Source organism: Passer montanus, unplaced genomic scaffold (assembly GCF_014805655.1).
Source record: "Passer montanus isolate IOZ18808 unplaced genomic scaffold, ASM1480565v1 scaffold77, whole genome shotgun sequence".
Classification (NCBI taxonomy): domain Eukaryota; kingdom Metazoa; phylum Chordata; class Aves; order Passeriformes; family Passeridae; genus Passer; species Passer montanus.
The window spans coordinates 2,198,304-2,223,303 of NW_024372923.1; the positions used below are offsets into that span (position 1 = coordinate 2,198,304).

The window sequence follows — 25,000 nt, forward strand, 5'->3', positions numbered from 1 at the left end:
GCTGGACACTGGGGCTGGAGCACCTGGGACAGGGGAAGGTGTCCCTGCCATGGCAGGGGTGGGATGGCATGAGCTCTAACATCCCTTCCCACCCAAACCATCCCAGGATTCTGATATGGCAGTGCTGGGGCTGTAAATCCCTAGATCCCACTTTGTCCTCTGCCAGGAGGTTCAGGTGTGATTTTAAGGTCACAGCAACTCTGCACCCCAGGGCAGCACCTCTGCACAGGGAAGTTCCAAACCTCCTGGATCCAGTGATGAGGCATCCCCTGGGTCCAGAGATTTGTGGGAAGATGCAAAAGCCATGCTGTGGCCAGGCTGGTCCATGAAGGGCAGAGTGTGTTTAAATTCCAGTTCCTATGCTCAGCCTTTAACAAGCTCCTTCTGAGGTGGCAGTTTATAGACTCTTTATTTCAGTTAATTATAACAGCACTTTTTGAAACAGTATTTTTATTGGTTTTATTGATGTGCCCTGCTGGCTTTCCAATCCAGTATTGGGTCTTGCCTGGTTACCTGAGGGAAAAGCTTTTCCTCCTGGATGCAGAGGATGCAGGGATGGCCTGTGGCAGGAGAGGGCTCTCTTGGTACCTGCAGAAGGGCACATCCTGCAGGAACCTGCCCAGAGGAACTGTGGAGTGTTGGGAGGAGCAAACTCCACATCAGTTTGCTCCAGATGAATGAAAGTACTATTTATTATTTGTTCTCCTCGCTGCTGTATTTTTGTGGTTGAGGCCAAATTGGTAAGAGGTACAGCCAGTGCTTGGCTGGGTGATGCCATTTTGGGAGAGATCCTGCTGATGTGTGTGGTAGCAACCTCAAAGCCCTGCAGAAAGACTTTGGAGATCTCTATTAACTGTGCTGTTTTAATTGGGATGTATTAGTTTTTCTGAGGTGCTCTAAGGTGTCCCTAAGTGTCTAAGTCTTCTCTTCTCCAGGTGAGCACCCCCAGCTCTCCCAGCCTGGCTCCAGAGCAGAGGGGCTCCAGCCCTGGAGCATCTTTGTGGCCTCTGGACTCACTTCAGCAGGAGATGCTCAGGGGTCACAGACTTTACACCCACACTGGGAACTCTCTTTGAAAAACGTCCTGGCAAGTTGAATTCTTAAGAGGTTCCTGATTTATCTGTATCTTAATTCATTTTAATAGGCTGGAGGATCTGCAGGTGCTGTTGATTATAATTCTTGGTGCTCACTGTCATCTGGAATTCATGCACTGACGCACGTCAAGGTGGACATCCAAAGTCAGGGCCCAGTTCCAATAATTCAGCCTTAAGTTTTTGTCCTTCAGTGTCCCCATGCACCAGATCAGAGACCTGGGTCTTGCAGTGTAAGGGTAGTAATGTGTATTTTAACTCCCTTAGGCTTGGTGGCTTTTTTTTTTTTTTTTAAATCCATGCATAATTGGGATTATATCTATCTGAGATATGTAGAAAAAAATGTAAATTTGACTTCAGATACCAGTTAGCAATTGGGATATCACTGCAAGGCCGGGTGCTGAGTAGGGCTGGTGGGCCTGTGGCCATTGCAGAGGGCTGGGGGTGGTGATCAGTCTCCAAAACCAGCATTGCAGAGGGCTGGGGATGCTGGTGAATCCCAAAACCAGCATTGCAGAGGGCTGGGGGTGCTGGTGAATCCCAAAACCAGCACTGCAGAGGGCTGGGGGTAGTGATCAATCCCCAAAACCAGCACTGCAGAGGGCTGGGGATGGTGGTGAATCCCAAAAGCAGCACTGCAGAGGGCTGAGGGTGTTGGTGAATCCCTAAAAACAGCATTGCAGAGGGCTGGGGGTGGTGATCAATCTCCAAAACCAGCATTGCAGAGGGCTGGGGATGGTGGTGAATCCCCAAAACCAATATTGCAGAGGTCTGGGGATGGTGATCAGTCCCCAAAACCAGCATTTCAGGGGGCTGGGGGTGCTGGTGAATCCCAAAAGCAGCGGGGACAGGCGCAGCCAGGGGAATGCGGTGCGCGGTTTAAGGGTCCCCTGCAGCCAGCCCTAACACAGTTAATTGCCTGTGATAAAACCGACCTCCCAGGTCTGATGGGAGACTTCTTTTATATAAGAAAAAATGTTTTGTAACAATTTCTTGTAAGTGCTAAAATTAACTGACTTTCTTTTAACCTAATTAAAGCTGGAGCTGATGATATCACCTATGCTTAATGTTGCCGAACATCTCGGGCAGAGTGTGCTTGGAACTTGGCTCCAGTTCTGCTTCCTGCTTTAAAACATTTAATGTGAAGCATCTGCTCAGTTGTTGCTGGTTCAGGGTGTGCTCGATCTCCCCCATTCACAATCTAGAACAGGGTGGTCCTTCCCAACACAGAAGATGCACAGAAAATGAGCTTTTTTATCTTTTCGGCAAATTCTGCGGTCGTTCTGCTGCCAAACCTACTGATTTGAAACGGAAATATTTGTGAAGAGGTCACTCTGATATTAGGGATATTTGTGCTCTCTCAACAGGGCCCAGCTGTTGGTGTTTGAAGGGTTTCATTGATGGGGAGAGCAGGTCTCTCTGGGGAAGGTCTCTGAGCTGACACAACTCCGGTGCTGATGAGCACCAGAGCTGACTGTGGTTGTCTTGGCCGGGATGATTCCTGCTAGCACAGAGGAGGTACAAAGGTGCAGGATGAAATCTGGAGAGACCACGAATTAGTCTGGAAGAGCTGTAGGTGGGAAGCAGGAAGAAAGCAGCGCTGGGATGGGTGACAGTGTGGAGGTGGAGCAGGAAATCTTCAGCAGAGCAGCAGGGTCAGACTGAGCAGTGCAGAGAAGGTCCGGACCACGTGAGGTCAGCAGGGTGGTGGTGGCCAGCAGAGGAAAAGGACAGAACTTTAAAGGTGGCCTAAGGAGAGGACTGTGGACAGGAGTGAGGGGAAAAGGGGAATGGCTTCAAACTGGCAAAGGGCAGGGATAGATGGAATATTGGGGAGAAATTCTTTCTGTGAGGATGGTGAGACCCTGGCACAGAGCAGCTGGGGCTGCCCCTGGATCCCTGGCAGTGCCCAAGGACAGGTTGGATGGGGCCAGGAGCAGCCTGGGACAGTGGAAAGTGTCCCTGGCCGTGGCAGGGGTGGAGCAAGATTATGTTTAATGTCCCTTCCAACCCAGAGCAGGGATTGAAGGAAGGAGGGTGGCATGGAGCAGACAACAAAGGGCACTGGGAGGCACAGGAGGAGATTGAGGTGGCTGAAAAACCAGAACTTGGTGGTTGTCCTTCCACCTGGCTGTTGCTTTAACAGAGATCTTTGTTCCCAATGGGATTCACTGCTGTGAAAACACAAGAAATGCTCAGGGAAAGGGAGCCAAGCCCACACACACAGAGCATTGTTTTCCTTGGATGTGTTTCAGGTGCTCCTCGGGAAGTCACCGCCGTGGTCTCGCAGTGCCACATCCCAGGGTAGGATCTTGTTTGAAATCTGTGTCTCCCTGTATAGGATTCCAATCAAAACTTTAATGGTCCAGGGCAGTGAGTAGCATTTAATGACCTTCAGTGCTATCACTTGAGTCTTTTGGGCATTGACATTGATTTTCCTTATCTTGGCATGTGGAGACAGGAGTCTCGCTCCATCCTTTGAACTGTTTGCTGGTGCACACCAGGAGCAGGGAATAAGCAGGGGGCAGCTTTGCAGGGATCATGGGCTTGGGCAAGCCCAGTTTGCCCCCCAAATTTACTGTCAATAATTGCAAAAGTCGGGAAAAAAAATTACACTATTTGGATATCTTTGTATTTACCCAAGAGGTGTGTTTATTTAGTACTTATTGTATCAATAATTTAATTTGTTCATGCATTATGAGATTAATTATAATTTATTTGTTATAATATTTAGTTGGAATTTATATTGGGTATATGATGCCCAAATCTCTGTGCAGGTGCTTCTTTCCCAGGGTTAAGGAGAGGATGCAGAATTTCTCACCAGTTAGATCTATAACAACTTGCATTCTCCAGAACAGATAAAAACAGAATAAGGAAAACAATGCACAGGTTGTACGACAAGGACTAAGTCTGACTCAGCTCTGATTTCTCGTGTTCTTCCCTAAATGCATCAATTTTTTCTTAATAGGTCTTAAAAGGAGCAGTGTCGGGGCTGTTCGACAGGAATTGGGGGTTATTGCTGTTTATTGCAGCTCTCATCCCTTTTTTAATCTCTCCCTCCCATCATAGAGCCACTTCATTTATAAGCAGCTAAATTAAACTGTGTCAGGATGTGCTTGGCCATGAATTTTAAACCTAAAAAGGCGCTTTGTTCCTTGATTCAGTTGTGGGGAAGAAATGCAGCAGAGCCACCCGGCTATTTGAACTCTTTATTTGCCACATTTACAATATTAATAACACTGTTTCCAGAAGTTGTCACATCAAGTAAAAGATCTTCATTCCGGGCTGTCTTTTGGGGCCAAATCGAGACTGGATGCATGCATTTAATAAATTGTAGTCTCAAGTAGTCATTTTGGTAAATAATTAGCTTGGGTGGAAGAATAAGTTAGCATATTGTATGCATCTAATGCTGCAAATGTACACCCAGCAAACTTTGCTATTAATCAACAGTCAAGCACTGTAAGTTGGGTCTCATACATAATGAATTGTCCTGAAACCTCCTGGGCTTCATTGATAGAAAAATAAGAGAAAACACCAGTGTAGTAAGCTTTGGAATAAAATTTAACGAGATTGCTCTGCATCCCGTAATCGGTTTGGAGTCATTAGAGACCAGATAATTCAGCTGCAGTTTTGGGGTGGCTTTAGCCTTCATCTATCAAAGAAAGGCTGCTTAAATGACATTAAGGTGTGGATAAAATACATTTTTAGTTAATTTCACAATGAAGGCTCCAGTAAAAACGTCAGCTCACTCTGTTTTGTTGTGGAACAAGTAATGCTGCCTCACTAAGTCCCATTTTAATGTTAATTTTTGTGTGCTAATCATCACTGATCCTTCCATTTGAAAGGTAACACAGCAGCTAAGACAAAAATAGTTTGGTAAGATAAGCAGAGATCTATATAATTGTAGGAAAAAAATAGCCTTCAGTTTTCAGATAGTCCAACTTTTTTCTGTTATGAATTCAGTTGTGTGAGAGTTATGTGGCAACTTGTCTTCAGTCATTTGCTGATCAAACAAAAAAATGCCATTTAAAAACCAATAATTTTAAAATTATTCTGGCCCCTCATATGTATTTCATGGCAAGAGTTACCATTCAGGTCCTAGAGGGTCAATAGTGCCTTCTCTTGCAAATGTAAAAATTTACTCTGGTTTAGGAGCTCTGTTATTATCTATTTTACATAGATGGATAGATAGATAGATAGATAGATAGATAGATAGATAGATAGATAGATAGATAAAGCTTTTATAAATATTAGGAATTATCTATACTAATGACACTCATGTTGCTCTGTACGAACAGTCACCAGGCTCTTCACACCATTGGGGAAGAAAACCACAAAAAAAATACACCAAAACAAAAATAAAAATAAGATAAAATTGCAAAAGGAAAAATTTGTAAATTGTGAAACATTATCAAAAAATTTAAAATTAAAAAATTAGAATTAATGATGTAATCTGAGTCTGCCACATTATCAATGGCACTTTGTTGACTCCGGGCTAGGAGGAGTTGCAATCTTTTCTTAGTGGAGGAGCTTTTTTCATTTCTGTCTTAAAGAAAAAAAAGCTGAAATTTTTAAAATTGAAGTTAAAGGGTCTCTTCACTGGCTCAGTTTCTGAACCTCTCCTTAGGCAAACCACTGCAAGGTGAGGAGGTTTTCCAGTGATAAAGCACTCAGGTGTGTGGAGCTACAGGCAGTGGAACTGGGATTTTGGATGTTACATTCAACCAATCAGTTTTATTTAAAATACACAAATATTTCATAAATAGACATCTATTTTATAAATATATTATGTGAGCTGCTACAACATTCTCCTGGTATTTATTTTTGCTAAGGAAGCTGCCAGCTCCTGGCCTTGCCCCAGGGAATGTGCCAGCAGAGTCGTGTTACATCCCCTTCCTTTCAGCACAGCTCAAGGTCCACCTTGTTTCCCTTAAGTTTCTGAAGGACTGTGGCAAAAAGCATCTCAGAGATAAGTAATGAGCATCCTGCCACCTCAGGACATGGCTTCTCCCAGCATTTCTCTGGTTTCCATCATGCTTGAGCTATTTGGGATGATCCCGAAGCCAATCCACTGCTTACATGTTTATTTTGGAAGCGCCTTAGAAACTTGCAGTTCTTGGCAATGCTTTGGAAGGAGCCCGTTAAACTGAAACAGGTGCTGCTGCCTTCCTCCCCCTCTGCTGGAACCGGCTTTTCCTTCCTTTCATCCCAGGCAGACGTGAGGAGGCTGGGGAGCAGCAGGGCTGGGATGGAGCTGGGAAGGCCCCTCTCAGTGGAGTGGATGCAGGAGCCAGCTGCCTCCCCATGGGCAGGCTCCGGGAAGGGCTGGAATGGAAAGGAACGGGAAGGATTGCAGGGGGATGGGGTGCAGTAGCTGTGGGGGGTGAAAACCCCAATCCTGGGGTGGGTTCCCACGTTGGGATTGCTCTGGGGCTCTCTTGGACGTCACCACCATGGGCTGGAGATGTGCAGCAGCAGCAGTGGGTGCCTGGCCTGAAAAAAGGCTCTCTGTGAGACACATCCAACTGGAAAATATATACATTTCTTTCTAGATGTCTTTAGGTAGCTTAAAACGAGCTTTTATTTCTCATTGGGGAATTTGTAGTTTTAATGAAGCATCCCACTGTAAAGCCATGTTGGCCATGTGGAGCTGAATATCCATTTACCCCAAATATCCCCAAAAAGTTAAGGCAGACACGTGACAGACATGTGACACTGCTGACATATTAGAGGGCATCACATTACTGCAAATGAAAATCATCTGGGTCAAAAAATAAAATTAATTTTAAAAATAAAAAATAAAATAAAATAAAATAAAATAAAATAAAATAAAATAAAATAAAATAAAATAAAATAAAATAAAATAAAATAAAATAAAATAAAATAAAATATGCACACTAAACCCCAACAGCAGCAATCAGATGTTGACCAGGTAAAAATACAAAACTGCTCACTTTGAATTTTTTGGGATGCTAGGCAGCACCCAGCATAATTCAGGAATGAAAACAAGTGCAGTGACACACTCTGATGAAAGTGGAAGCAATTTAAACTATATTGAAGTGGTTTAAATAAATGTTTCTCATTATTCCAACCCCACTGAAAAAGAAAAAAAAAAGGTATTGCTACTTTTTAAGGAAAAATAACAAAAATACTCCAGGGTGAAAACAAAGTAGTCAGATTTCTTAAATATTTTTTTAGAGCATGAGTTTTTTTATTTTTCAATGAACATACATTATTTTCCTATATAAAAGTAAAATTGCATCTTGTTGATCACAAAGTTAAGACTTTAACTTTCCATAGGCAAAACAGTGGCAGGCCGCTTTGGCCACCACCCTGTGTGCTACTGGTGTCTCTGTGATCCTTTCCTTGGTCATCCAGGGCAGGACAATAAGAAAGGCCCTTTTTTCTTCTTCATTGCCAAAGTTCACGTAGTTCATATGACTCTCAAGTGTATTTTTTTCTCTAAATTCCAACTTTTTCCTGTCCATCTTGACTCAGAGGTGCTCCAAGATCCGTGCCTGGAGTAGGGAGTTGAGAAACCTTCCAAGAAATCCGACCCTGAGCAGAGGGATTTCCTTCCAGGGGGGGAATTTCCCATGATGTAACTCCTCTGCTCTTCTTACCAATGTTTTGAGACCACTTGGATGCTGCTCTTTGAAAGGTACTTAAGGCTTTGAAGCCTGAGAAAATCCTTTAAAAGGCAGCTGGTGTTTTCAGTGGGATATTTAATGCCGAGGTAGTTTGTGGAAGTTCTGCTATGCAAGTTTGGAGAGGGAAAGGGAGGAGGGAAGGGCAGGGAGGGGAGGAGGGCCAGCAGAAGACACCCATGCATGAGTTATGTGTCTTCTTTTTCTTTATTAAAGCTGTCACATTCCCAGGAATAGCTGTTGCCATCTCTAGCCAAGCCAAATTAATGTGAAGGTTTTCCTTTTTTTTTCAACTCCCTGCCAGTTTGAAGCTCTGGCTGTGTGTGTTGGCACGTGGAGTGTGTGTCCTGCAGGAAAAGGAGTCAGTGCATTCCTGGAGAGCAAATTCATTTCTGCCTTGCAAAGCCTTCCCTTTCCTGGCCAAGGTGGGGGTGGCTGTGGAGGTGGCAGGTGTTGGGAAAGCCTCTGGTCTTGAATTGCTGGGAGAATGGCCCCACCAAGAACATCTGGAGATGTTCAGCGGTGGCAGGGCACTGTGATTAAAAGCAGCAAAAATTAAATTTAAAAAATTAATTAAAAATAAATTCTCTCCAAACACTCCTGCCAGGGAGCACCTGGAGAAGTGAGGAATGTGTGTGTGATGGTTTGGCTCAGAATGGAACCTTAAACCCCACCCAGTGCCACCCCTGCCGTGGCAGGGACACCTTCCCCTGTCCCAGGTGCTCCAGCCTCAGTGTCCAGCCTGGCCTTGGGCACTGCCAGGGATCCAGGGGCAGCCCCAGCTGCTCTGGGAATTCCATTCCAGCCCCTGCCCACCCTGCCAGCCAGGAATTCCTAATTCCCAATCTCCCATCCATCCCTGCCCCTGGCAGTGGAGCCATTCCCTGTGTCCTGTCCCTCCATCCTTGTCCCCAGTCCCTCTCCAGCTCTCCTGGAGCCCCTTCAGGCTCTGGGAGGTGCTCCCAGATCTCCCTGGATGCTCCCCCCTTGTTTTGGGGGTGACTGATGGTGGGTGGGTGCCCTTGGGCTGGTCCCTGTCTGCAGCTGGAGGCAGAGTCCAGAGCTGCTGCTCCCAGAGCCGTGAGGAGATGAAGTTTTTCTGTTTTATTGGTCACATTACAGCCCAAATGATTTCCAGACTCGCAAGAATGGGAAACAGGATGATGTGAAAAACATAAGGAGACTGTAGCTTTGAGCACTCTTCGTGCTCTTCTGGATAAATGGAGCAGAAAAGTCTCCCCACTTCTGTGCCAGGTTTCAGAGGAGTTGTTGTTATTATATTCTCTCATTATTATTTTGTTGTAGCTCTAACAATTCATAATAAAACAGAGCCATATTCTGCTGTGTTGTACCTGTGTGAAATAATGGATTATCCGTGGTGTTGGGAGCTTGGTTTGAAGTCCGTGACATGGGGATTTCTGTTCAAAAGTTTGTGCATGGATTCTCATACTTTTTCTTTCAGCAAAGATATTATTAATCAGAAAAACAGCATAAAGTAGACACCAGGTTTAAAAAGCAACTTGATCCTACTTCACATACATAAAGGAAAGTCAAAAGCATCAATTTGATAAATAAATGGAAAGAGAAATAAAATTGCCCTTAACTCCTACCAAACTGGATCCAAAGCTTTGCAGATTTGTTTTGCTCCTACTCCAAGCCGTGGACTCTGTGCAGCTGCTGGAGTGCTTTAATTGTCCTTCTCCACTTCCCCAGCAGTAATTAGGTGGCCTTGAATGGTTCACAATGAATCAGGAGCTGAGCTGGGGCTGGGGTTGTGGTCAAAGCAGAGCCTGGCTCCTCGATGCTATTCCTGCAGCATCACTTGGTTCATTTGCTTTGGATTTTTGCTCCAAGGAATCTCACAAAATCCCTTCCCCTCCTTGCAGCACGCTCAGGAGTTGGGGTTGGTTTGCTCTGTCCCTGTACCTGGCTGGCACAGTCCCTCTGGTTCTCTCTTCCCTTGTCTCAGGTTCACACATTTTGATGTTGCCAGTTTTCATTTCCTTGCTTTGGGGCACATCCAGCCTCTCAGAGAAGACTCTGCTGTTGAGGTCTAGCACTGAGGAACTTCTGGCTCTGGCTTTTATTTCCAGCTGGGAGAAAAGGCTGTAAGAACCAGGAAACCTTTGGGTGGTCCCTCAGTGGTGGTGAGGGTTCTGGATATGAGAAGATTGCTGGCCGGGGTTGCTGTTCTGGCCATCTCCCTTGATGTTGTCTCCATCATTTCTCGTGGATGCACTGAGTGTTTACTGCTGTCCTCACACAGGTCTCTGCTGTTCTGAGAGACCCCCACCACACCTTAGCCCTGGGAAGCACCAGGAGAGCACCACCACCCCTTCCCATCACTGCTCTGCACCCTGGAAACATCCACCTTGGAGAACACAGCTGGATACGTGCAAATCCCGTGTTCCCTTTTTCACCACTCTCATCCAAACCTTGCTCTTCCAGAGGAAAAGAAAAAAGAAGGAGCAGGGGAAGAAGCACATTTTTATTTACAGGTGCTTTCTGCTCGCTCACTTTGCTCCTCAGCCCCTGCAAGCACGAGCTGCCATTGAAAATCAAATGAATTCTCAATTGCTTCCTTCCAATTCAATCAGGGGAGGGAAGCAGAGACCTGCCACGGCGCTGGAGGAAGGGGGAGCTGCTTCCTTCCCTCCTTCCCCAGGGATGGCCTGGGGACAGGGGACTGCACCCCCAGGGGACACGGAGGTGGAGCCTCACCTCCATCCCTCCTGGAAGCACAAGGATGTGTCATCCACCGTGCCTTGGGTGGTGTTCTTGCTCCCTGACATTTCCCCCATGGCTGCTCCCTCGTACCTGGGTTTTCTTGCAGGTGTTCACAGCACTGTGCCATCTCTGCATTTGTAGGGGTGATGAGGGCGAGTTTTTGTTACTGCTGTGAGGAATCCCTTCACTTTTCTCTGAGAAGAAAAAAGGTCTGACTGCAGATGAAATGTTTTGAGGTTTTTATTTTGCTGATACAGAGAGTGTGAATACTCGGTTTTATCACAGCATCACGGAGTTGTTTTGCTTGGAAGGGACCTTCAAGCCCGTGTCGTTCCACTCAAGGACCCAGCTTGTTCAGAGCCCTGCCCAGCCTGGTTTTGTCATTTTTACCTCTGTAACGTGCATTTCTCTGTGTCTCAGCAGGGCAGAGCCCTCGGTGGCTTGCGAGGTGTGCGAGGGGGCCGAGGAGATGCCGGAGCCCCTGCAGCAGTGCACGGCCTGGCTGCGAGCCTACTTCTGTGAGCCAGCGACCACAGAGAGCCTGCCCGTGCCAGCCTTCCACCACCCCCTGCTCCAGAGAGGTCAGTGCCACCCTCCCTGCCCTCTGCATCAGCCACTGGCCCCCGTCTCCCTCACCCTTGCTCTGTAAAGTGACGCGGTTAGCTGCCAGCACTGAAAGGTTGGGCTGTGAGCACACCTGGAGGGCTCTGAGCTGTGAGCTGTGGCTACTTAAAGGAGCTTTTGGCCACCAAGAGGGGGGCTTGAGGCTTTGGCATCACTATCTGCAGCTCCCTGACAGGAAGGGACAGCCAGGGGGAGGTCTGGCTCTGCTGCCAGGGAGCAAGGGGTAGGAGGAGTGGAAGTGGCCTCACATTGCATCAGCAGAGGCTTAGGTTGGAGATTTGGGAGAATTTCTGCCTGGAAAGGGCTGTCGGAGGTCTGGCTCTGCTGCCAGGGAGCGAGGGGTAGGAGGAGTGGAAATGGCCTCACATTGCATCAGCAGAGGCTTAGGTTGGAGATTTGGGAGAATTTCTGCCTGGAAAGGGCTGTCCAGCCCTGGCACAGCACCCCTGGGCACTGGTGGAGTGCCCATCCCCATCCCTGGGGGCATTGAAAAGCCTTTGGATGTGGCACTTGGGGACATGGATGGCCTTGGCAGTGCTGGGGAGCTGCTGGAATTGCTCAGAGGGATCTTCCAACTTCAGTGATTCCCTGATTCTGTAGTTCTGTGTCCCAGTCAGGAGAAAAGTGCCAGGGAAGCAGTCAGGGATAGGTTGTGTGAGGTCACTGTGGCTTTATTCCTCAAAGTTATCATAGATGATATACTGATATTTTTAAACAAAGAGCATTGTTACCACAAAGTTGTGCTATTTATGAATTTAGATAAAAGCAACACCTGAGAAAAGTTCCTCTTCCCCGTTTATGGACTGTGTTCCTGAAGGCCTCATTACAGAAATTGACAATTTCAAATAAGTAATAGTAATAATAATAATAATAATAATAATAATAATAATAATAATAATAATAATAATAATCTCAGAAGTCTGATGTTTGCAGTGCCTTCTTGCCTGCCCCAAATGCCATAATTTCTGGGTGAATCAGGGAATCTCAGGATCTCTGAGCTTTGCACAGCAACTTTGTTTCCATGAGCATCTTCTGCACTTACTCTCCCATGTTATGCACATTCCCCAGTGCCAGATCTTTCACAGTCAAATTCCAGGGTGGTACTGAGGAATTTTTTTATTAGTTGGGGTAAAATGAAGTGGTGGAAACTTTGAGGTGGATGTGAATGGGCAAAGCTGGTCAGGAAATATCACTGCTGTGCTGCTCCTCCAGCTCCAAAAAACAGCAGGGGAATTCTGCCTCCCAGATTATCCATCACGTGATTATAAAGCATTACATTTTACAAACAAGACATTTAAAAAGTATATAAATAAAGCTTTAATTTTTTTTCTTTTTCATTTGTTTACCTAAATGGGTTCCTGAGTTCTTTTTAGCTTTGTGAATGAGATTCCTTGGTGTAAGCACTGCTGATCTTGTTTTAGCTGTTGCTTTGGGGTTCAGCCCTGAGAGGTTGTAGAGTTTGTAGAAGACTTTTGTCCATCCCTGGGGCACAACCTTCCTGTGCAGGCAGCACTGCCAGGCACTAAAAAACCTCTAAAAGAGGAAAAATAAGGATATTTGTTAACAGGGAGCTCCTTGAGGGAAACAATCACCACCCTTGGAAGGGTTCTTCAGGAAAGTTCAGCACCATCCAAGCTCAGAAGCCAGGCAGGAGCTGTGGCAGGGCTGGGACGTGGCTGGTGGCTCTGAGCATCAGCTGAGGGTCCCTGCAGCACCCTGGCCTCCTGAGGGTGGCACTGGGGGTGGCACTGCCCGCTGCTCCTCAGGGGCTTGGCTGTGACCAGCTGCAGCTGGGCTGCAGGGCAGTGTTCTCATTTCAGCTTGTGCACATCCACCTTGTTTTCATTTAGATCCCTCGTTTGCTCCTGGCCTGGCCCAGGTCTGTGTGTGTGTGTTTTATTGGGGGAAGGCTCCTACGTCATGGAAAAGCTAATGAGGAATTAATTGGCTCAAATCACAACGATGTGAGAGCATTTCTGTTCTTCTGTCACTTTCTCCTACTAATACTTCCATAAAACTGAAAAAATTACATTGGAAGGAATGTGGAAATAGATGTGAAAAATTGGAACTGTTTTTAAAAGTTATTTAGAAGAAAGGTGGTGTAAAAATCAAATTATGATGGATTGCACTTCAGTTTATCTGCACATCAGAATTGCAGCTTTGCTAAATTAGGAATTTGGTATTTATTTGCTTTTACACATTTACATTTGAAAGTGCCTGCTGATTTCTCCAGGCACTTAAAAACGCAGAACAAACATCAGTGAGAGCTGAGGATCCAAAGCCAGAAAGGCTTTTTCTCATCACTCTGATTTTCTGTTCAGCAGCAGCTTTTCAAGTGGGGCCCTGAGCAGTCTGGGGCAGTGGAAGGTGTCCCTGCCCATGGCAGGGCTGGAACTGGATGAGCTTTCAGCTCCCTCCAACCCAAACCAGGCTGGAATTCTGTGATTCCATGATCATCAAAACCTTTGGCCCTTTTTCCCCCCTTCCCTGTAAATGTGACCATGTACAGTATTGCTCTTTGAGAGAGGATTCAAATTCCATCCTCAAGTGCTTTTGTAATCAGGACTGACTGCTGCATAATTTCTTCCTAATCAGGGCTTACATCAAATTTTATTTTCTTTTTCTGCACTAACTTCATCTGGGGGCTGGAAAGGTTTTGCTTATGCCAAAAAAACACATTAAAAAGGTTCCTCGTCTAACAAAAAAATAAGTGTGAAGTGCTTTTGGGATGAAATAGTTCCCAATTCATGGTCAGTTTTCTGCAGCTGCTTTTGTGCCAGCTTTGAGGACATGGTTCCTTGTGGACAGAAAAATCGTGACAATCAACTCTGACATAACAAAAGCAGAGAGATTTGCAGATTCAGAAAGTAGAGGTGATCTGCTTTATAGTCATTAAAAAATTCTATAAAAATTCAGTATCTGCTGTTTCAGTGGCTTCTCCTATATCCTAAATTTTTCTAAAGTGCCTTTAATCTTCTAAATTACTGCTAGACGGGGTAAATGCATTTAAAAGCACTTAAAGTACAAAATCAGCCATTCCTCTCATAACTTGGCATTGGCAAAGGTGGAATCTGAATCTTGAGGCAGGCAGGAGAGTCATGGAATCACAGAGCCATTAGGGTTGGAAAAGACCTTTAAGGTTATCCAGCCAAGCACTCCCAGCACCAGCACCATGCTCACCACTAATCCATGTCCCCAAGTGCCACATCCACGTGGTTTTTGAGTATTTCCAGGGATGGTGACTCCACCACTGCCCTGGACAGACTGCCAGGGCTGGACAGCTTTTCCATGAGGAAATTTTCTCTAGCCTGCAATCTAAACCTCCCTGGTGCAGTTTGAGGCCATTTCCCCAAATCCTGTCCCTTGTTCCCTGGGAGCAGAGCCCGGCCCCCACCTGACTCCATGTCAGGGAGCTGTGGAGAGGGAGAAGTTGGGTTTCCCAACACCTCCAGGAGCTCTCCCCTTACTGGCTCTCCCGTTTATATGCAGCTAATATATTTATTTTGAAACATAATCTAAAATGTGGAACATCATTTCAACAGCCTGTGCCATGGCCAGCATTCAGTGTGGAATTTCATTGAGCAAAGTCAGGTTCTCCCACTCCTCTGAGTGGGGCATCTCAGAAAAACCCCTGAACATTCCTAATGGGAAATGATTAATTGCTCTTAATGTACCCTGGTCATTAGCTGCCTTTCTGTATAAAGAAGAAAATTGGACTGTTGTTATTTTGGGGACTGGGGTGGGTGATTTGTGGGTTTGGGGACACAGGGAAGGCGACGCTGACTCGGCCACTCCTGAATGTCCTGCCCTCCATTTGTGGGGCTGTGCAGTGGGGTGGCTGCAGTGGCAGGGTGGCACAGGGTGGCACAGGGTGGCTGTGCTGTGTGTTTGCAGTGGCACAGGGTGACACAGGGTGGCTGTGCTGTGTTTGCAGTGGCACAGGGTGGCACAGGGTGGCTGTGCTGTGTGTTTGCAGTGGCACAGGGTGGCACAGGGTGGCACAGGGTGGCTGTGCTGTGTGTTTGCAGTGGCACAGGGCTGGCTATGCTGTGTGTTTGCAGACCAGATGGCTCATTAGGGCACAGGACAGAGGAAATTGGAGCCACAGCAGAGTTTTCCTTTGCCCTGTGAGCAGCAGCAGCCCTGGGCTCTGCTCCTTGCTGTCCTCACTGGATGAGCCCTTTGGATTCTGAGGGTGCAGCTCCTCCATCCAGTCCTTGTCCTGAGGGTGCAGGTCTGGAGCAAAGCTGAGCTCTTCCCTCAGTCCAGCTCAGTCCTGCTGTTCCTTACCTGAGCTGTGAATTCCTGTGTCAGGCTCAGAGGTCTGGAAGTGGCATTAGGGGCATTGATGGATTTAAACCGGAGGAGGGTCAGTTTATGTTGGATTTTGGGCAGGAATTGTTCCCTGGCAGGGTGGGCAGTCCCAGGCCAGGGTGGACACTGGGACAGTGGAAGGTGTCAGGAACAAGATGGACTTTAAAATCCCTTCCAGCCCAAACCATTCCATGATTCTGGCACATTCCAAGCCAAAGGCAGAGCCCAGCTGTGCAGAAGGATCCAGGAGGAGCAGCCTTGAATGGAGAGCTGTGCAGCTGAAATCCCCCGTGCATGGTGTAGGTTATTCATCCAAGAGGGGATATTGATGAAACACCTCATGCATAATGGGAGCCTTCAAAGGAGCTGGGAGCTGCTCCATTCTCCACCCAGCCTGTAATCAATAATTACCCTGTGATTTCTGCTCCTCCAGACGCTGACACTGCCCAGGGGTGCTGGGAGCACGGGGAAATGCCAGCTCTGGGGTGAGGAACTTCCTCACTTTGTGTCACCCCCTTGGAGTCAGAGTCACCCCTGGGCTCTGGGGTGTCCCCCCTGGAAACTCCCATGGAGAAAACCCTTCTAAACACATCCTGAGTACTCTGCACCTATCCAAAGCTGCTCTAGCACCTCTCTTCTACTCGTTTTGCACTTTCTAAACTATAAAAAATCTTAGCTTGCAGCAAATTAAGAAAGAAAAGTACATTTTTCTGTATTTTCTGACTGTGATTCAGCAAAGACCAGAGTATTTTTTTATTCTTATAGTGGACAGAATCTTTAAATCACAAGATTGTGGGGATGTTAATTTCTCTGCTTCTGAGATGACAAATTCAACATTTTGCTTACATTTAAAAGGGATTTCAGGGGCTGTGCTGCTCACCCTAATTATGATATCCTGAGAGCAAATTTTTCCCACATACAATTCAATATATAAAAATATTTCAACAATGAAAGCATTTGCATTACTAAAATGAATTACATATATCTTTTCCCTTCCTTTAAATCACAGTAACAAATTCTGTAAGACTCCTTGACTTGGTTGAGATATTGTCAAGTAAAGCTGGAAGGTTTGAATCTTCAGGTGCCAGTTTGTGGATAAACTGTCTGCAACTTTTGTAAATACATATCTTCATGTTTCAGGCATGCACATGTTCAGGTTCAGTGTATTTAGTCAGTCCTGTGGTGGCCTTTTCATTCAGGTGTCATTAAGTTGAGACCTATGATCAGATTTTGCTTCAAGGAGCAGTCCCTGGGACTTCCTTAGAGATGTCAAAAGAGATATAGATGATACAGATATATAGATATAGATATAAATATAGATATAAATATAGATATAGATATAGATATAGATATAGATATAGATATAGATATAGATATAAATATAGATATAGATATAAATATAAATATAAATATAAATATAAATATAAATATAAATATAAATATAAATATACTATATATATAAATATAAATTAGATATAGATTATATATAGATGATATAGCTATAGATATAGATATAATATATGTATGAATATAAATATTAATTAGATATAGATTATATAGATTATATAGATTATATAGATTATATAGATTATATAGATTATATAAATATAAATATAGCTATAGCTATAGCTATAGATAGATATAGATATGGATATATATACAGATTAGATCTAGATCTAGATATAGATCTAGATATAGATATATAAGATATAGATATATAAGATGTAGATATCTATTTATGGTTAAAGCATAACCATCCTTCCTAGGAAAAGCATCAAATGCAGCCAACAGGGGAACCACGAGTTCCAGTATCAGCTCTTCATGGTTCCCTTATTTCCAGTGAAAATGTAAAATTAAATTAATTTATCTAGGAAAGTGGGGACCCACCAGGTTATATCAACTATAGACATGGGTAGGTGGGAGATTGAGCAGGAATTGTTCCCTGGGAGGGGCAGGGATGGAATTCCCAGAGCAGCTGGGGCTGCCCCTGGATCCCTGGCAGTGCCCAGGGCCAGGCTGGACACGGGCTGGAGCACCTGGGACAGGGGGAGATGTCCTTGTGTGGGACTGGATGAGCTTTGAGGTCCCTTCCAACCCACCTCATGGGATTCTGTGTTTATATTTTGCAGTCTTGAGCTGCTCTGTTCACTTGCTGAGGAGGCAGGACTTGCCCTTTCCTAGGCAAATACAAATTGTCATTTTTACCACTGATTTTTGCTGCAATTTGTGGAATTCTCTTAATTTGGTACTAGAGGTTCAATTCATTAAGGGAAAAAAAAGTTGATAAATGTTTCTGATTTTCCCTTTCTCAACCCTGCAGCTTCATCAGACATGCAAATACATTTCTATTTAGGCTTTTAGAAAGTGTTAAATATGAAATAATCTGCTCGGAAACGTTCATACTTCACATATCTGGACATGGCAGATTCAAGTGCAGAGAGCTGACAAGCTTTCCTATTTCTGTCTGCCAACTCAGAATTCAAATTCCAGAGACTGGCATCTTCTTTTATTACCACTTCATGTGAGAGGAGTTTTGATAAGCAGAAAGTCACTGTTTTGTGAGACATTTAATGGATTTTTACAATCCAATACTTTCCTACAATTTTCTGCAAACAGAAATCAATCCTCTCCAACCTTCAAAAATGGAAACAGCAAAACCCCAAAATAGCCCAGTTACTTTTATACCTCTAATTCTTTTTCCAGCCCAGTTAGCCCATTGCTTTCTATCAACTATATGTATTTAAAAACAAAACTAAACAAAAAAAATCAATACAAATGCATTCTGGACAGAAATATCTGCAAAATTCCTGACCCAATTCCTGTTGAATTCAGACCAAAATTCCCATAATTTCCAGTGGAAGCCCGTGTGGTTTTAAGTGTGCCTTAAATGCTTTTATTGAAGTTCATAGGGTAAATTGTCTGGCAGATGTGGCCCATTTAGGGCAATTGGGGCCCTCTTAGGTGCAAATTTCCTTTTTGGCAGCACGATGGGGTTTTGGTGGAGCCTCTGAGGGTGTCCATCACTGATGTGACCTTGGAAGAGTCTAAGGATGGAGAGAGCAGTGTGTCTGTCCTGTCATGGGGAAAGCAGTGAAAGGGTCATTTGTTTTTAAAAATAAATTTTAATTTATTTATTTCATTTTTTAATTTTTTTAAAATACTTAATATTTAAATATTTAATAATTTTAAATTATTTTAATTTAATTTTTTTAATTAATTGTATTTCCAGTAGGACAATCCTTTCTTAATCCAGTATTCTTAACATTATTACAGGTAGGCCATAATTAGAATGAAGGAGCATTATATAAATAAGGTGGTTTTAGGTAAAAGTGGGTGGAAGGTCTGCAGCCAGTGTTCACCTTTGCAATGGCAATATTTTCACTTGTTCTCAGAGAATTTGAGGATATTCAATATTCAAGACTCTGAAGCAGCTGCTGAGATGTGTGGATATTATTATTCCAATTTTTTTTTATATTATCAAATTATTCCAAACTTCTGTTTAGAAAGAAAGGGTTTGTGTTTTGGTGATGGGGTACTGGGAAGGAATTCTTGGCTGGGAGGGTGGGGAGGGGCTGGGATGAAATTCCCAGAGCAGCTGTGGCTGCCCCTGGATCCCTGGCAGTGCCCAAGGCCAGGCTGGACACCGGGGCTGGAGCCCCTGGGGCAGGGAAAGGTGTCCCTGCCATGGCAGGGGTGGAATGGGTGGGCTTTGAGGTTCCATCCCACCCAAACCATTCCCTGATTCCATGATAAATATTTGCACAGAACCTCAGCTGGACCAAAATCAGGGCAGCTTCATTCTAAAATCAGCAGTTCTAAAAGTCACCTGCATGTGAGGCTTCTTTATAAAGTGAATTTGCTCAAAATCACATCCCTTTTCTCCCCATGAAAGAAAAGGAATCAGTTGACCCCGATCTAAGGAACATTTTGACCAACCTGGTAACTTTTGACATTGCTGCTTGTAGATGAGATTTAGATTAAAAGGTAAGAATTGAAGGTGGAAAAACCCCACCAGTGTAGGAAAATGACTTTTTTATCCAGAGTCGTGTGCTCATCTTCACCCAGAGCCCCAGACCTCAGCACCTGCTCTCATTGCAGACCTGTGAGGAATAAGTTTAATTTAATTCATTTTTCCTTTGATTTGTTGGCTGGCTTGCCACACATGCAGCCCCACGTAACCTTTGCACCCCTCCTTAATAAAAACCCATGCAATCAAGATAAAAGGAAAGGATTTTATAAATACAGCCTCCCACACCCGTTTTATTAATGAACTTTCAGGCAAGTTTACTTAAAACCCCTTATCGATAGGAAATACCATCAATACTCATATGCATTTAACCTGTTTGGGGTTTCAGAGGTAATGTGCTTAATGGGACTGTTACTATGGTGAGCACCTTGTTTCTAAGTAATATTGTTAATTTTTTTTCAGAAAATGGCAATATAGTGACATTTCTGACAGCCCTTATATGAGGGGCACACAGAGAAATTCATCTGAGGGAAATAATTTTACCATAAAGGTATTTTTCTGCTTCTTGACCTAAGGATGCCCCTTTCTGACCTGTTTTCAAGATGTTTTGCCACATCTCCTGACCAGTTTATCTGCTGACCATTTTATTCTGGGGGAAACAAGGTCTCACTTAACTAGAAAAATACACTTTTCACTAGAAATTTGCATCCCGCACTCCTCTCAGAATAAAATATGCAAGAACAACATAAATGGCATACTCCTTTTTTTCCTTTCTTTCTTTTTTCCCCATGAATTGGGCCTTTGATGTTCAAGAGGAGCAAGTATTAAAGGACATCCCTAGAAGGCTGTAGAAATTGTCCCTATTTATGACAAATGTAAAATAGTACAAATCTAGCTGAATGTGATGGTGTCATTAGTTTGTGAATCGCATCCTCGAAAATAACTGTGGAGGAGCCAAATCGGTTTAAAAGAAGATAACAAAATGGTTTAAGCTACTTAGGTTGAATGCCAATTATATTTTAATATTCAACTGAGCATATTTTACTAAGAAAAAAGGCAGCGTCGACGCATGCATAACTCATTGGCAGCGTCGACCAGCTGTGCCACTCTTCTCTTCGAATCACTTTGTGCATTTTAGTAGCATGGTAATTTAGTAGAGAACTACCTGAGTGATGGCATTTTCAATGAGCAGGTAATCTACAGAGAATTTTTATATGGTTATGAGTTCTGTGCTTCAGCCTGGCAACACAAAAATACATCAAGACCAATTACGGTATCAACTTTCAGCGTGATACCCTTGCCACGCAAGTGCATGTATTTCTGCCCCAGGCATTTCAAATTGCATCTAATTTGAAATCTTTGGGGTTTTAATTAAATTTCAGAATATATGGAATTCTTCATTAGTACCTGCTCTGAATAGCAGATTATACTTCTCTCAGTCTCTCGTTAAAGAAGTAGGCTGTGGTAAATAGCATGTTCAAGAACTGATCATTTGTGGTGCCTGGATATTGGGAACAGAAATAGTGAAATGCAAAATAATATCAAAAAGATTATTAGTCCAGTGAGGGACTCTTGATTTGTATTTTAATGGAATTTTACATTTCTCTTAATGATTTGCAAATTGTCCTCTGATTATAAGATGCATTAAGCTTTTCATTTTAATGGAGAGACACAGCCATTAGCAGAAATTTTTTTCTGTCTTCTTTTTAGAGTGCTTCCCTGCAGCAGATAAATATTGAAACCATTAACACCTTTTGATGTACTTTATAGTGCTGCAGCTTGGACCAATACATGAATGAACATCACCCTTTTATATTTTAGCACTTTGCTGGAAGCTCCTGGTTGTCGTTCCGTGGGTGAACAATGACCGGAGCCCTGCGTTTCCCTGCGTTTATTTCCTTATAATTAATGTTCCAAATGTTTCGGGGAACATCATTCATATTTAATGCCAAAAGAAGTAGTAAAGCCAACAAAAGTCGAGATCTGAAATGCAGATGGAGGGTGCTGTGACCTTAGCTCTGACCATCCTTCCAGGGAGGAGGGTTTGTTAGGGATCCGCGGTGGGCGAGAACACAACCGGCTCCTTTGTTGCAGACTCCAGAATACACCAGCACTCTTCATTTGTCAATCTGAAAGTCAAATTTCCTCCTTGCTTTCAGCTTAACGTGAACCCTTAATGTTGTATAAACATGTTGTGCCTGTGCTGACTTCATTGGGTTTGGCAGGAGAGCGCGGGATGAAGAGCAGCCTCTTTTTTGTGGCGGCTTGCGAAGCGTGAGGAGGATTTTCCTGATGCTGCAGGTTCATGTAAAACAACAGGGCTGTTACAGCAGGTAAATGTGGGATTATGAACCTTACCAACTGAGGGAAATCTCTGTCATATTCTTTAGATGCTTTGGAAAATCAAATCATTCTTTAAGAGGTGCAGGGCTGGGGTGTTTCCCCAACCCTCCTGCTTCTCACTCCCCAAATAACCCAAATTTCTGCCTGTGCCTTGGCAGACTCCTCCTCTCCTGGCAGGTTACCTGTGAGAACTTCCTCCAAGCAAGGCACTGATTTTAGGCCTGCCTGTTAATTGAGCAACCTCGAATCTGTGAAATCCCATCAGGGGTCACTGGTAGGACTGCTCCTGTGTTTGCTTCCAGGATGTCTGTTTAAATAATTTGGATCTCGGGAATTCCAGTTGCAGTTCATTTAAGCAGTGCTGTGTGATGGCACTGGGATCAGTCTGAGGCTGAGTGACTTCATGGGATCACACTTCACCTCTTCCCAGTTCTTCTGTGGGCTGCTTGAATACATACTCCTTAAAAGAAAAAAAGAAAAAGCAAAAAACACATCTTAACTTTGAGACTGAAGCCAGAAGATTCTGGGAATTATTTAATGCTGCTGCAGCATTCTTGGAAGGATGTTGTGAATCAGTGTTTGGAAAATGCTGTGTACATCTTAGCTCCATCCATTACGTATTTGTAACTCAATAATAAATACAAATTTTTTAAAAATCAGTACTTTGATACTGACTTCATTTGTATGCAGTGAGGAAATAGTTCCATTTTATTGCATTTAAGCACTTTAATGAGTATTATTTTTAACGTGCACATTTACAAAGGAACTTATGGAAAGCTGAGGAATTTGCTGTTCCTTTTTTAGCTCAGCGAGGATCTTACACTTTGTTCACGTAGTGCAGCACATTTGCATTGCATGTTTCATATATTAATTTTCTAGGCCAGGTTATCTTTGGCAACAGGATCTTCACAAAGGAACTGAGGGTGCAGATTTCTTGATCCAGAGTCCTTTGGGAGGGGATATTTGGGGCCATGCCGAAAAATGAAACGGTAAAAACACCTCATCAGTGTAACTCTAAGTGGAATTATAGAAAAAAAGCAATTCTGTGGGAAGCAGGGAAAAATAGAGGAGAGGTGCTGGGGCCTCCCAACCTCCTCTGCCTTGCTGGAGGAGAACATCAGGATACCCGTGCTGAGTAATCCAGTGGTGACCCAGTGTGGTCAAAGGTTTGCAGAGAATTAATGTTTCCTTTCTCCCGAATAACCTGGCTTGGTGTTGTCCTGTTGCCTGAGTGGATATAAAATAGGTTTGTGGAGGTACTTTGGGGATGCAAGGGATTCCTTCTGGCTGAATGTCTTGGATTGGAAGGGAAATTAAAGATCCTCCAGTTCCAAATCTGTGTAACATTCCAAATATGATATTGCAGTGTGGGAGAAGAAATAGCCCTGTTCTTGTAAGGTGATAAAACCTTCCCTTCCCTTCCCTTCCCTTCCCTTCCCTTCCCAGCATGTTGGAGCCCTGCAATGATGACCAATAATCTTGTAGGACCTAACTATGGATTTTAGAGCCCATGTCTCATACTTCCTTCATGGTTTTTGTGTCCTGGGGTGGGATTTGAGGTTCTTGTTAAGGTTTGTCACTTTATTTCTCCAAATTTGCCCAATTTTGGCTCAGTTTTGCTCCACAGTTTTGCACTCCCAGGTGTAGTTGATGGTCCTGACCAAGACCTCCAGCTGAAGGTCCTGATGAGTTGGAAATTTTGGTGTTAGTGAGCTTAATTTATAGGGATGAGTTGGAAATTGTGCTTTATCAGGGTGTGTGAGCACTGAATCCTTTATCTACACCTTGTGTTTTGGATTCATTGGTACTGGAATGGCACTTGCAGCATATCCATAAACCTGGGAGGAGTTTGCTGCAGAACCTCCCTGCTTGTTCCAGTCTGTGACCAGAAGGTCCTGCCCCCCCATCAGTGTAATCAGGAAACTGTATTTATTCTGATTTATTTGTTTATCACCAAATCCTCTGATTTATTTAGGAACTCTGGGCAGGTTTGGGTGTCTTTTTAACAGGACGAGTCAGCCTGTGAAGCTGCTTTTCTGTTGAGTTCCAACAATGCAGACTGAGGTAAATTCACTTTAGTTTTTGTTATTTCCTCTGGAGAAAGAGAGGGGTGACCTTCCCAAGGCTGGCAAAAGCAAGAACTCCAATAAAGGGGGAGAAAAAGAGAGTAGAGGTGGGACCAGGAGGTGCATTCAGTGTACACCACCAGGGATTTCTGAATTTTGGGTCAGGTGTTGGCCATTGGTGACCTCCTGTCACACAGGGCCAGAAGGGAGAGCAGTTCAAGCTCTTGTCTGCAGGGTGCAGCTGATGAGGAGAATTTCAAAGCTGCCCAGGTGAAGTTCTTGGTGAGTCCCAGCTCCCTGACAAAGAGAAATAGAGGCAAGTCCCTCATTTATTTCTATCTTGAATGGGGAAATAGAAATTTAATTTTCTGGCCCAGTCACTTAGAAATTGCAGCTGAGCTGGTGCGTGGTGTCTCTGGAAGGGCCATTCTGTGTCTGTTCCAGAACAGGAGGAAGGGTTGTGTAGCAGTAAATAATGATAAAATATGGCCAGTTAAGCTGAGTTTGCAGTGATAAGGCAGTGGTTGAGTTTCTCTGATCTGCAGGTCTCGTGTATTTATGTCTGCTGCAGTTCCTATGTGGATTTAAAATGTCCATAAAGTCAGTGAAAGGCTATTTTTACCTATTTTGCACAATTTCCTGCTCCCAAAATTGATGTATTTGAAACAAAGCAAAAAATATTTGCTCCTGGAATGAGATTTTGAATGGGAAATGTTAGCCTGGAGAAGATTTTTGTCCCTGATTATTCAACCTGGAGTTAAGGCATTGTAGAAATACCAACAGGTCCTTATTGGAGCCTCAGGTTTGAGTTGCAGATTTGGGCTCTGTGTCTCAGTCTCTCTCCTCCCCTAAACCTCTCAATGCTTCCTGCAGTGTCCAGGTAGGAGTTAAGACATCCCCAAAACAAAACTGTGGGTGTTTTGGTGTTTTGCTGATTTTAAGCCCTCTGTGTTCATATGGAGAATGATTTATGGAAGTCTTGCTGTCCCAGAGCCTGTTGGGAAGAACTTCTCCAGGAGGTGCTGCCAGGAAGCTAAAAATACATAAACCCTGAATTTTCTATTAAAATAACAGTATTAAATAATCAGTGATTTTCACCATGGCACTCCCTACTTCTAAAGCAACATTTTAGTGCATAAAATATACTAAATTGTTGCTTTTTATTGGCCAGGTGTTGGCCCTGGCATTGATGGCACCGTGCAGGCTACTGTTCATGCCAGT

General features: G+C 44.0%; 1 protein-coding gene across 2 annotated transcripts in view; it reads left to right on the plus strand.

Annotated features, from left to right (window-relative positions):
- The window catches only part of MGMT (O-6-methylguanine-DNA methyltransferase), a 136,936-nt gene that overhangs the window by 94,950 nt on the left and 16,986 nt on the right, over positions 1 to 25,000 (plus strand). For both annotated transcript variants that reach the window (XM_039731449.1, XM_039731451.1), the window contains exon 4: positions 10,886 to 11,046. In XM_039731449.1, the coding sequence (XP_039587383.1) occupies positions 10,886 to 11,046 (161 nt within the window). The remainder of the gene's footprint in view (positions 1 to 10,885; positions 11,047 to 25,000) is intronic.